General features: G+C 38.8%; 1 protein-coding gene across 1 annotated transcript; it reads left to right on the top strand.

The window, feature by feature from the left end:
- The first annotated feature begins 872 nt into the window (after window positions 1–872).
- Window positions 873–7,833, top strand: ccng2 (cyclin G2). The gene is made up of 8 exons (XM_079257280.1): window positions 873–942; window positions 2,929–3,073; window positions 3,157–3,294; window positions 3,369–3,619; window positions 4,421–4,499; window positions 4,589–4,687; window positions 4,992–5,191; window positions 6,521–7,833. Exons 2-8 carry the CDS (start codon window positions 2,969–2,971, stop codon window positions 6,651–6,653), a joined length of 1,005 nt encoding a protein of 334 aa, XP_079113406.1. The 5' UTR covers window positions 873–942; window positions 2,929–2,968; the 3' UTR covers window positions 6,654–7,833.
- Window positions 7,834–13,067: the final 5,234 nt, after the last annotated feature.

Genomic DNA, 13,067 nt, shown 5'->3' with positions numbered 1-13,067 from the left:
GGACAGTACGAAACAATCATACCTCCTGTGTGTCCATCATTTGTGCTGAAAGTACGTCTTGCAAAAGGACCTTTAAATATGGCATTTTGTTGCTAAAAACTTATTGTTAAACATTAAAACTTATGTTAAAGTCATGTTTACATTCCTGTTTTCTTTTTCAGAGAAAAATAGGGCACAAATTCTGAATTGTACGTGACCGTGCGCAGGTATGTGGGCTGTTGAGAGTACAACAACGATTACTTCACTTTATTAGTCATGAAGTCTGTCACATCTCTGAAAAGATTGGAGCTATTTGCAATAGTAGTTAGCAGCCTAAAAAGCCCACCGATGGAGCTGAGAGAGATTCTGAGCGTTGTTGACGATATTTGTGCCACTTTAAATGGTTTCTTGGATAAAGACAAAAAAGACTGTCAAGCACTACGTAATGTCAAGATTGCGTCAGGATTACGTTTATTATCGGCCAATCAAATTATCCAAATTTGGGCGGACTATTTGAACGTTCAACAATATGCCTCTCTGATTGGCTAATAGAAACAGCAATCAAAGGGGGCTCGTCTGGTTCAACACAGACCCAGTATTGCCTTTACAGTGATTTTAATCGATAGATTTCGGGTCAATTGTCGACCCCAAGGTCGAGGAGTTTAGTTAATGTTGATATGAATCCAAAAAAGCGACACTAAACATTAATCGTAGGTGTTCATCGGCACAACTAAGGGCGGAAGGAGGTGATCGGTTGTCTTGGCAGCCGGTTTCTGATTGGTCGGTTTTCTTGGCAGTCGGTTTCTGAATGGTCGCATTCGCTTGACACAGAAATGTGGGCGTGGCTGTTCTCACATCAACAAAAGAGCAATAAAGAGAAAGAGGAAAGACAAGACAAGACCAGAAGGAAATGGAATAGACGACAGAAGAAAACAGCTATGAGGATTTAAATCGCAATAAAAGGTAAAGTAGAGATTTAAAATGTAATACCACGGTCAGATTTACCCTGACTCTGCGTCTGCATTGGGTTACAGCAGCCGTTACTACCATAAACCACAGAAACAGGAAAATCACAAACAATAGGGCGTCAATTTAGGTTTAACGTCGATTTAAAAAGTATTTTTCCTTTTAAAAACGGATATTGTTATTCAAGCTTACTTCTAAGTAACATTTAAATAATTTGAAGGTAAATTCTTTAGTTTTTAAGAAAACTAGGTAATTTCACACATCCTTTGTTTCTATGTTTCTTATCAGTAACATATGATGGAAAACATCAAATATATTTATTTGTCCAAGTTTACCGTCTTTAAACCGTGTTTATTCTAACCTGGTTACGTTTTTATTCTTGCTGTCTTTTCGCTTTAAACCCCTTTGCATTTATTTATTTTTACCTCCCTTACTAGTTGTATGTATTTGGAAAAACCACTTGGATTGCATTGGATCGGTTAATTGCACATTAAAGTGAAATATTTTGAGTGTTTTTGTGAGAAAATGTTCTTTCCAGCATCATTAGTTAATCTGTGAAGGATCCCCTCCCCCCACTCCAACCAGGCTGGTAGCTTTTAGCTTTAGCATCATGACCCAGTGATGAAAACTGAGCGAGTTCTGCAGCCTGGCTTCAGGGTTTGTTTTTTTTTTTTAAAGGAGTTTTTCGGGTTTCAGGAGTCTTAGGTGGTTTATTCACAGAAAGAGGCTTAGGGGAGGAAAAGAAGTTGTTTTTCAGAGGACAGAGAAGGCGTCTACCAGAGGAAATCTGACACCAGAGCCCAGCTGGGGGAAGTGGGCTGGGCTCTGAGCTGTGACCCAGTCCGGCCTGACAGATACTGTAGGCCAGTATGAACACTGTTCAGAGCTTTTACACGCTCACAAATCCACTATTTACACATTATTTACACGATAAGATCCTTGGGGGGTTTTTTTTCCCCCAAAACATTTTTTTAAACATTATTTTCAAACAGTCTCAAATTGTTTTGGGGTTTTTTTTCACCATGGTTTTACCTGCTACTTATGACTTTTTCGGAATTACATTACATAAAATGTGATTTAAATGACTTAAAACAACCATTTCATACTAAATAGTCGGGCTGTGATGATATGCTTTTGTCCTGATTTGATTAGATTCTGATTATTATTTTTTAGATGCCAATTCGATTTAAATTGTGATTCTCACAATTCTACAATATTGCTGATTTTTGTAGATTGAAAACAGATTTTTACGCATAATTTTTCGTCGTTTCAAATAGGAACACAGTAGCCAGACCATCATTCTGCTGCTGAAATGTCCAAGAAGACAAGTAAAAAGATTTTAAAAAATGACAACAATTGTATAATGTATTATTTTTATTTGAAAAAAAAAATCTGATTTTTTTTTTTTAAAATAAAAAAATTGATTTTAAAATTGTGAAGCAAAAAAAAAAAGTAGATTTCTTTTTATTTTTCCACCCTTACTAAATAGTGTGTACCCATTGCTGTTTCGCTTTCTCAGATTAAACATGACATAAAAAATGCTTTTGGATCAGGTTTCCGTTCACTGGCTGTGGTGTTTATTTGCCTCCTTGGTGTTTTGCATGAATTTTTCTTACATTTCATTCATGGAAATCCAAATATTTGGCAAATAACCTAGCAGATGAAAGCTCTAAACCATTTTCCAGAGTTGTTAAAGGTTCATAATTAGGCAAGGCAAGTTTATTTGCATAACACCTTTCATGTACAAGACAATTAAAGTGCTTTACATGAAACATTAAAAGCAGTACAGAAAAAACAAAAAAAAAACTAATAAAGTCAAATTAAAATAAAAATTATGTTAAAATAATTAAAAGCAGAATTAATTTACTGTGTAGATGTTATGCATAGATAATTAAAATAAATCTTGGTGCAAATCAATGCATCATCCAGCTAAACGGTGTTTTTATGTATGCAGATATAAAATGAGCTTTTCTCTTTTTGCAGTGGGGAAAAAAAGCAGAAACTTCTTCCAGTGCCAGCCGTCATGGACGCCGTCAAGCTGATGAAAGAGCTGAAGGTGAATTATGAGCAGGAAGCTCATTATCGCCCCAAGGAGACGGGCCTGCACCTCATCGAAGCAACAGCTCAGGTGAGAAGTTGTGACCATATCTGATCAGCAGCCGAGTCAGGTCTGATGGCGATTACACAACAAGCCCGCCTTCTCCTTTCCAGGGTGACAGCCGGATCTCAGCCAAGTGCAGAGATGCCAAAGTGGAGGACCTGTGGAGTCTTACCAGCTTCTTCGGTTACAGCACGCAGACCTTCGTCCTGGCCGTTAGCCTGCTGGACAGATTCCTGGCCATGATCAAGGTATGAAACCCCAACGACGAGCAGCAACCGTGCTTTTCTAGCTGCTGCTTACATAGCGCTCATCTCACCTCCAGATCCAGCCAAAGCACCTGTCCTGCGTCAGCCTCAGCTGCCTCCACATGGCGGCCAAAGTGACGGAGGAGGAGTGCAACCTGACGCCCACCGTGGAGCTCATCCGCATCGGACAGTGCAGGTTCACCGTGTCCGACCTGTGCCGCATGGAGAAGATCGTTGCGGAGAAGCTCAACTTCAAGTCCAAAGCCGTCACTGCCTTAACGTTCCTGCACCTGTACCACCAGCTGGCGCTCTTCCACTCCACCGACAGGTGAACAGGAAACCTGCGCGCAACATTTACAGCTGTGCTCATTTGTCTTCATCCCCGTTCATTAAAGAAAAGGCTGAATTTACAACAGTCACTCAAATAACTGGAGACTTAAAAAAGGAACAATAACTAAAAATTTGCAAAAATATAATTTAGTAATACAAGACACTGTTTTTTTATTTAATTGAGTTGAAGAAAGAAAAAAACAAACAAACAAATTGTTCCTGGACAAATGAGAGACTTTTCTGTTGAACAGTGGGACAAAATACCTGTCAACAGGTGCAGAAGTCTGACTGAGAGGAAAAGAAAACACCTGACTGGAGCGGAAACATTAAAGGATTCTTCAACTTATTATTGAACCAGAATTAGAAAATAATGTAATGATTTTCATACAATTTTTATTTATTATTACTTCAGTTAATTTCAGCTTATTTTACAGGCAGATGGTTTTTTGTCTTCTTTAATGAAAGGGGATGAATAAATATGAGCACGATTGTATATTTCCATTTTGTTTTTGACATCAGGTTTTGCACATTCTGATTGGCTGAATTCCCCCCTCCCCCCGCTTGTTTGCCATAGTGATGTAGGCCAGCAGTCTGACTGAAGTGCACTGATAAGATTTGTTGTCTGCTGCTGCTGGCATCAACACCTCCCCCTTACATAACCCCGATGTGATTGCAGTCTCTCAGCTGCACTTCGGCTCCTGAGTTCCACCTTGCAAACAGTTTCTAATGTTTTTCCTGATCGTTCAGAAAACATAAAACACATGAGGAGGAATAACTGGGGGGCTTTGTGTGTGAACAGGAAGGAGAGTCTGAACCTGGAGAAGCTGGAGGCTCAGCTTAAAGCCTGTCTGTGCCGGATCTCCTTCTCCAAAGCGAAGGTATGACGCTGCACAGACTGGGTCAGAGCAGCTCAGCCGACCTGATGGCGGAAAAACTCATTTAGCTGTTTGTCTGTCCTTCCATCTAGCCGTCCGTCCTGGCCCTGTCTCTCCTGAGGCAGGAGATCAAAGCCATCCGGTCGGAGGACATGTTGGAGATTGCCTATCACATCCAGAGACACCTGAAGGTACGTCAGACTCTGCAAAGCCTTCTTACACAACAGCTGACCCAGATAGAAACAAACACCTGTGGAATCTGTGGGAAGTTTTTGTTACCTCTTGTGTCAGCTGACGTGTTCCTGGAACAGTTCAGCGCCGCAGCCTGCGGGCGTTTCAGGTTCAGGTGTTACACGCCCAGATCATCAGGTTTCAACAGAACTGTTTCTCTTTAGCCCCCTAACCTGGAAACAAGTCTGGCTTTGGTTACAGTAAAAGTACAGCCGGCGTGCAGGAATCCCTTTAGCTTGACCCTCCGTGTGTTTTGGTTTTCAGATTGAGGACCGCGAGCTGCTGCTGTGGAGCGAGCAGGTGGCTCAGTGTCTGTCCGAGTACGCGTCCCCCGAATGCAGCAAACCCAACCACAGGAAGCTGCAGTGGATCGTCTCGCGGCGGACCGCCCAGAACCTGCACAGCCACCGCAGTGTCCCCGAGCTGCCCACCATCCCCGAAGGCTGCTGGGACGAGAGCGAGAGGTCGGTCTGCAACACGCTCCCAAGATGAAGCGCCGTCGTTTCGGTGCATCAAAACCAAACTTTACCTCCTGACTGAATTCCTGCTTAAAGTTAGAATACCAAACACGCCCCCCAACAGCTGTAGCAGGACAGGTGCATCAAAACCAAACTTTACCTCCTGACTGAATTCCTGCTTAAAGTTAGAATACCAAACACGCCCCCCAACAGCTGTAGCAGGACAGGTGCATCAAAACCAAACTTTACCTCCTGACTGAATTCCTGTTTAAAGTTAGAATACCAAACACGCCCCCCAACAGCTGTAGCAGGACAGGTGCATCAAAACCAAACTTTACCTCCTGACTGAATTCCTGTTTAAAGTTAGAATACCAAACACGCCCCCCAACAGCTGTAGCAGGACAGGTGCATCAAAACCAAACTTTACCTCCTGACTGAATTCCTGTTTAAAGTTAGAATACCAAACACGCCCCCCAACAGCTGTAGCAGGACAGGTGCATCAAAACCAAACTTTACCTCCTGACTGAATTCCTGTTTAAAGTTAGAATACCAAACACGCCCCCCAACAGCTGTAGCAGGACAGGTGCATCAAAACCAAACTTTACCTCCTGACTGAATTCCTGTTTAAAGTTAGAATACCAAACACGCCCCCCAACAGCTGTAGCAGGACAGGTGCATCAAAACCAAACTTTACCTCCTGACTGAATTCCTGTTTAAAGTTAGAATACCAAACACGCCCCCCAACAGCTGTAGCAGGACAGGTGTGTCAAAACGAAAAGGAAAGCAACACGCCACGCCCAGCAGCAGCGCTGACGCTGTCATGGCCAACGCCAGCTCATCTCTGGAGTCTGGATTCAGATTATGAAACGTCAGAAAGTTTTCCGCTTCACGTCTTCGGGTCAGAACGAGTCGGGCGTTTAGTTTTACTTTACAAACCTCCGTTTCCCGTCAGGTCTGCTGAGGCAACACTGGAGCTTCTGGTGTGATGTAACGCAGCGTCACACCAGGCCTCTCCTATCTTCCATTACGAGACATGTATTAGTAACTGATCACGCCCGTCCCCCCCAACCCCGTCTGACACACTTCCATTACATCACATGAAGCCTGAGTGCCTCGCCTTCATGCAGCTAGAGGAAGAAAGACGGCCAGTCTGGAGCCGAGCTGACAGAGCACAACGATCCGCTTGCTGACACGAAGCCACGCAACGCAGCTGATGTTTCACTTTCCTTTTCACCCTTTATGGGATTTTAACGCCTTTATGGAGGTGAAATTATTGTTTCATGATGCTGTTTTCCTTGTTTAAGGCTAACTGGTGACTTTTTTTCTGCCCCCCAGTGAGGATTCCTGCGAGGACATGATGAGTTCAGGTGAAGAGTCTCTGAGCAGCTCCCTGGGCAGCGACGCTGAAGGCACCTTCTTCCCGCTGCACCTCCGTCGCCAAACACACAACCAATACCTCCATGTCTGAAGCCGCCCCCCCCTCCTCGTCCAACAGTCTTTTAATTTATTGTTGAATAAGCTCTGGCGCCCTGTGGAGAAGAGCACCGGCAGCTGAGCAGTCCTCCTGGGAGACTGGATCCTTAGTTTTAGTTGGTAGACTCGTTTGGTGTCACATTCCAGGATAAGAAGATAAAACACAATGAAATCCTCGAGTCTTATACGTCAGACGTATGACGTTTCGTTTGCCAGGCATGCAGGCGTTTCATTTGCCAAAAACGTGACTTTATTTATCGGACTGTTATCAATCTAAGACTGTTTTTATGTTTTAGTTTTCTGGTGGGTGAAGCTGAACGCAGCAGCAGTCGTTTAAAACGACGTCGTCGGTCTGACTTCCACTGTCCCTCTGAAAATGAATTTTAATTCAGGAAAATGGATATAAATATAATTTTGTTATATTTCACTTAAAAAACAGCATTTTTTAGTTTTTAAGATTATTAAATCCAAACTCTTTTAGCCTAAATATAATAACTATAGTATATGATATACTATAATATTAGGCAGGCGGGTTTGGGTTGTTTAAATAATTTGGAAAGCTAAAGGAAAAAAAGAAATTTATTCTGATAATTCAGAATTTAATGGTTTTGTTTTGGTAAAAATGATCTTGTCCAGAGGAAAAACCAGTTTCTGACTGGCCCGTAACGCGGTGAACTGGGATAATCGCTTTGTAAACCACCCGGAAACGTCGTTTCTCACGTCCGATAACTGCGCGGTGGTCTCCGTGTCCCACTGCTGCTGCTTTTGTCTTCCATTTAAAGTTTAATTTGCACTTTTTTATTGTGTAAACTGGTGGAGCTGGTCTCTGCAGGAGAGGCGGACATCTCGGAAACCTTTCCTCCAGAACCAAAGTCCACCGTCGCCACAGGGTGATCAGATGGTGTGTGTTCTGTGGATGTGTGTGTGTATGATTGTTGATCAAGTTGCCAATTTTATGATGTAGCTCAATACAATAAGTGAAAATGTTTTGAAGCTGTTCAGAGAGAACGTTGCACAAAAATAATGTCAAAAAAATTAAAAATGTCAAAAATGTTCATAGAAAAACATGTAAAACTGTAAATGATGTAAAAAAAAAAATCTGTTAATATTCTTTGTAGATATTAAGTTATTTATTGTTTTGTCATGTACTGAAACACCTTATTAAAAAAGTTGTATTTTTAAACTTTTCGCTTGTTTTTATATGTCTGAAAACATTTAATATTTTTCTAGATAATCTTTTCCTCTAACAGCAACGAGTGTTTCATATAAATACATACACACAGAAAACCTTAGTATTAAAAGTCGGAGCTATTTTTTGTTTTTTTTAGACTTGGGAAAGCTAATAAAAACAGATGTTAAGTTTGAAAGTAGAACTAAAATCCACAACTTCTCGGCATTTCGGACTGAAGTGGCGCTCAGACGCTTGATAACAACGACCCCTGACCTCCCTCCATCGCAGTGAGGAAAAAACCCAGGATGGTTTGACATGAAAATGGGAATAAACCAGTTTAATCTGGTTGGAAATGTGTAGAAAAGAAGTAAACTGATCCCATTCCAAGACCAGAGTTTAACGACTGACTAAATAATGATTATTAAGGATTAAAGTTTGTGATCGGTTTATTGTTTTGACATTTTTAGACCAAAATTGAGGTAAAACAATAAATAAATACAAGTTATCAGATAATGGAGTCACGATCCCCCAGCTAGGGTCGGCCTTGTGGGGGTGTCTTCCCAAAAACCTCCATAAGGAAACAGCCAAGAGGCATCTTTAACAGCTTTTCTGTACGGACGAGATGCTAGGGACCAAGATGCCATGGAAACGTGGAATTTGGCGAAATGAGCTCATTAACCAGTGTTATCTGCAATCTCCACCAGTTTTTTACGCGTTCTGAGTCAAATTAACAAGAGTTGGAGAAGAGTTGTCTGAACTTTGACCTCTGCAGTCCCCCCCGGTCTCAGTGACCCCGGCCCACATGAACCGACGGAGGTTGAGGCCGACTATAACACTGAAGTTTTTAATTCTATAAAGGATATAAATGTCGGGATTTACCGATATAAAATACCCACATTTTCAAGAAGCGTTCATGTTTTTCCTCTACAAGATGAAAGCCAATGCTAACAACGTTTTTCAGACGACATGTAGCGAGAAATGACGCTGGAGCGTTCTCGCATCACCTCCAATTTGCAGGAATCGCACGGTGCTTTCCAGCGTCTTCTTTTGGCACCATGAAAAATAACCACAACGCTAACATCGCTGCTTCAGGTAAAACATCCCACAATGCTGTGCTGCACCCAAAGACCGTATATGAAAGTGAAGCCTATGCGGAAGTGTATAAAACTGCAGTTCCCTCTTCATCCACTAGGGGCTGCAAAACAGAGCAAATCCCCATAGACTCACAGCAGAAATAAACATGTTTACAGCCTGGTACAAAAATCCATTTTAGGTTTAATAGGTCAGGTTTACCTTCATGACAACTGTGGGTGGAGTTTTAAAGTAATTTAATCTCAAAATTCTGCATATTTAGGGGCGTGTCCTTTTGATTGACAGGTACCCGATCTCCCGCTTCAAGTCAGAAGAACGTAGAACAACCGCGGTTTTTAGCCGGTTAAAAACGTGACTTAGCTTTACCTCTGTTAGCTGGTTAGCTCCTGTTATCTCCGGGTTAGCTCTTAGCTACAAGCAGCTCTGAGTCCGCTCGATGTCAATCATCCACCATGACGCTCACACCCCCCCTCTCAGCTCCACCTCTTTGCCCATATTTGTATTTTCCGGGTGAGACGACATGCATGCCCCTGCCAAGATGGTGATGGTAGGAACCGCCCACCGACCTTCAATTCAGCTCTTCAGAAACCTACGGGTGACGTCACGGAGGCTCCGCCCATCTTTTTCTATCCAGTCTATGGCTACACCTCCATCACAGTCATACACCCCCCAAACCCCCCCTACACCTCCTGAAACACACACACACACACACACACACAATATGCTGGAAAACAGCCTGAAATAAATACCGGTTGCTGACATCTCCCCGGTTTCACTTACAGTGAACATCTGCCGACATTAACGTTGATGTATAGTTCGTCCCGCGTTTGAAGAAGAACTGAATAAAGTAGAACTGTAAATCAGGGGGGGCTTAAAACTACTATTGCAACATTTGTTAGTTTTATCACAACATGCTTTGTACGTCTCAACCTTAAAACGTTTCCAACACTACACTACATGAAAACACACCAGCAGGATTTAATTCAACTGTGTTGGAAGGAAAACTTTAGTAAACTTTATCATTTTGAACCAGAAACCTGAAAGCTTTAAACCACAATCCTCAGGGGCCAGAGATTCTGGTTTTTGCTGTCTCCCTGCTCCAACACACCTGATCAACATGAATGAACAGGTTGACAAGAAGCTGCTGGAACCATTGATTTGAATGAAGTCAAAAACCCGCCGGATACCGACCCTCGAGGACGACTTTGACAAACCTGCGAAGCCGCGAAGCTTCTGGGAGCATGTCCTGTGGACAGATGAGACAGAAATGGACGTTTTTGCTGCATCAACTATGTTCAGACGGAAACGTGAAGCATGTGAGGAAAGGAACACGTCCCAACTGTGAAACATGGAGGCTGGTATGTTGCATTTGCACAGGGTGATTTTAGTCTCTGCAAGTACGATGAAATCTCAAGACTAACGAGGGATTCAGGGAGAAATGTGCTGCCAGTGTCAGACAGCTTGGTCTCAGTCGCAGGTCGGGTTCTGCAACAGAACGATGGGCTAAAACACATCGCTGAAAACAGCCAGGAATGGCTCAGAGGAAAACATGGGACTGGTCTAAAGTGGCCTCTATGAGCCCTGACCTGAATCCTTCTGAGCGTGTTAGGAAGGATCTGAAACATGGCGTCTGGAAAGCTTTAACCTGAGACAACTGGAGCAGTTTGCTCATAAGGAGCGGGCCAGAATACCTGAGACAGGTGCAGAAGTCTCAGTAACGTTTCAGGACACGTTTGATTGCAGTGATCGCCTCGAAACACGTTAGGTTGTCATGACTTTTGTCCTTTTAACCGTTTTATTCTGCTATTTATTTACCTTTTAACTGTTTTATTCTGTTTATTTACCTTTTAACTGTTTTATTCTGTTTATTTACCTTTTAACTGTTTTATTCTGTTTACGTTTTAACTGTTTTATTCTGTTTATTTACCTTTTAACTGTTTTATTCTGTTTACGTTTTAACTAATTAATTCAGTTTATTTACCTTTTAACTGTTTTATTCTGTTTATTTACCTTTTAACTGTTTTATTCTGTTTATTTACCTTTTAACTGTTTTATTCTGTTTACGTTTTAGCTGTTTTATTCTGCTTATTTACCTTTTAACTGTTTTATTCTTATTTACCCTTTAACTGTTTTATTCTGTTTATTTACCTTTTGACTGTTTTATTCTGTTTATTTACCTTTTGAATGTTTTATTCTGTTTATTTACCTTTTAACTGTTTTATTCTGTTTACGTTTTAACTGTTTTATTCTGTTTATTTACCTTTTAACTGTTTTATTCTGTTTATTTACCTTTTAACTGTTTTATTGTTTATTTACCGTTTAACTGTTTTATTCTGTTTATTTACCTTTTGACTGTTTCATTCTGTTTATTTACCTTTTGACTGTTTTATTGTTTATTTACCGTTTAACTGTTTTATACTGTTTATTTACCTTTTAACTGTTTTATTCTGTTTATTTACCTTTTAACTGTTTCATTCTGTTTATTTACCTTTTAACTGTTTTATTGTTTATTTACCTTTTAACTGTTTTATTCTGTTTATTTACCTTTTGACTGTTTTATTCTGTTTATTTACCTTTTGACTGTTTTATTCTGTTTATTTACCTTTTAACTGTTTTATTCTGTTTATTTACCTTTTAATTGTTTTATTCTGTTTATTTACCTTTTAACTGTTTTATTGTTTATTTACCGTTTAACTGTTTTATTCTGTTTATTTACCTTTTGACTGTTTTATTCTATTTATTTACCTTTTGACTGTTTTATTCTGTTTATTTACCTTTTAACTGTTTTATTTTGTTTATTTACCTTTTAATTGTTTTATTTTGTTTATTTACCTTTTAATTGTTTTATTTTGTTTATTTACCGTTTAACTGTTTTATTCTGTTTACCTTTTGACTGTTTTATTCTGTTTATTTACCTTATAACTGTTTTATTCTGTTTATTTACCTTTTAACTGTTTTATTCTGTTTACGTTTTAGCTGTTTTATTCTGCTTATTTACCTTTTAACTGTTTTATTCTTATTTACCCTTTAACTGTTTTATTCTGTTTATTTACCTTTTGACTGTTTTATTCTGTTTATTTACCTTTTGAATGTTTTATTCTGTTTATTTACCTTTTAACTGTTTTATTCTGTTTACGTTTTAACTGTTTTATTCTGTTTATTTACCTTTTAACTGTTTTATTCTGTTTATTTACCTTTTAACTGTTTTATTGTTTATTTACCGTTTAACTGTTTTATTCTGTTTATTTACCTTTTGACTGTTTCATTCTGTTTATTTACCTTTTGACTGTTTTATTGTTTATTTACCGTTTAACTGTTTTATTCTGTTTATTTACCTTTTAACTGTTTTATTCTGTTTATTTACCTTTTAACTGTTTCATTCTGTTTATTTACCTTTTAACTGTTTTATTGTTTATTTACCTTTTAACTGTTTTATTCTGTTTATTTACCTTTTGACTGTTTTATTCTGTTTATTTACCTTTTGACTGTTTTATTCTGTTTATTTACCTTTTAACTGTTTTATTCTGTTTATTTACCTTTTAATTGTTTTATTCTGTTTATTTACCTTTTAACTGTTTTATTGTTTATTTACCGTTTAACTGTTTTATTCTGTTTATTTACCTTTTGACTGTTTTATTCTATTTATTTACCTTTTGACTGTTTTATTCTGTTTATTTACCTTTTAACTGTTTTATTTTGTTTATTTACCTTTTAATTGTTTTATTTTGTTTATTTACCTTTTAATTGTTTTATTTTGTTTATTTACCGTTTAACTGTTTTATTCTGTTTACCTTTTGACTGTTTTATTCTGTTTATTTACCTTATAACTGTTTTATTGTTTATTTACCCTTTAATTGTTTTATTCTGTTTATTTACCTTTTAACTGTTTTATTGTTTATTTACCGTTTAACTGTTTTATTCTATTTATTTACCTTTTGACTGTTTTATTCTATTTATTTACCTTTTGACTGTTTTATTCTGTTTATTTACCTTTTAACTGTTTTATTCTGTTTATTTACCTTTTAATTGTTTTATTGTTTATTTATCTTTTCACTGTTTTATTTTGTTTATTTACCTTTTAACTGTTTTATTTTGTTTATTTACCTTTTAATTGTTTTATTTTGTTTATTTACCTTTTAATTGTTT

The sequence above is a fragment of the Telmatherina bonti genome (genome assembly GCF_933228915.1).
Source record: "Telmatherina bonti genome assembly, chromosome: 17".
Lineage (NCBI taxonomy): Eukaryota > Metazoa > Chordata > Actinopteri > Atheriniformes > Telmatherinidae > Telmatherina > Telmatherina bonti.
Note: the sequence above shows the minus strand (reverse complement) of the source record. Positions and strands in the feature narration are given on the sequence as shown.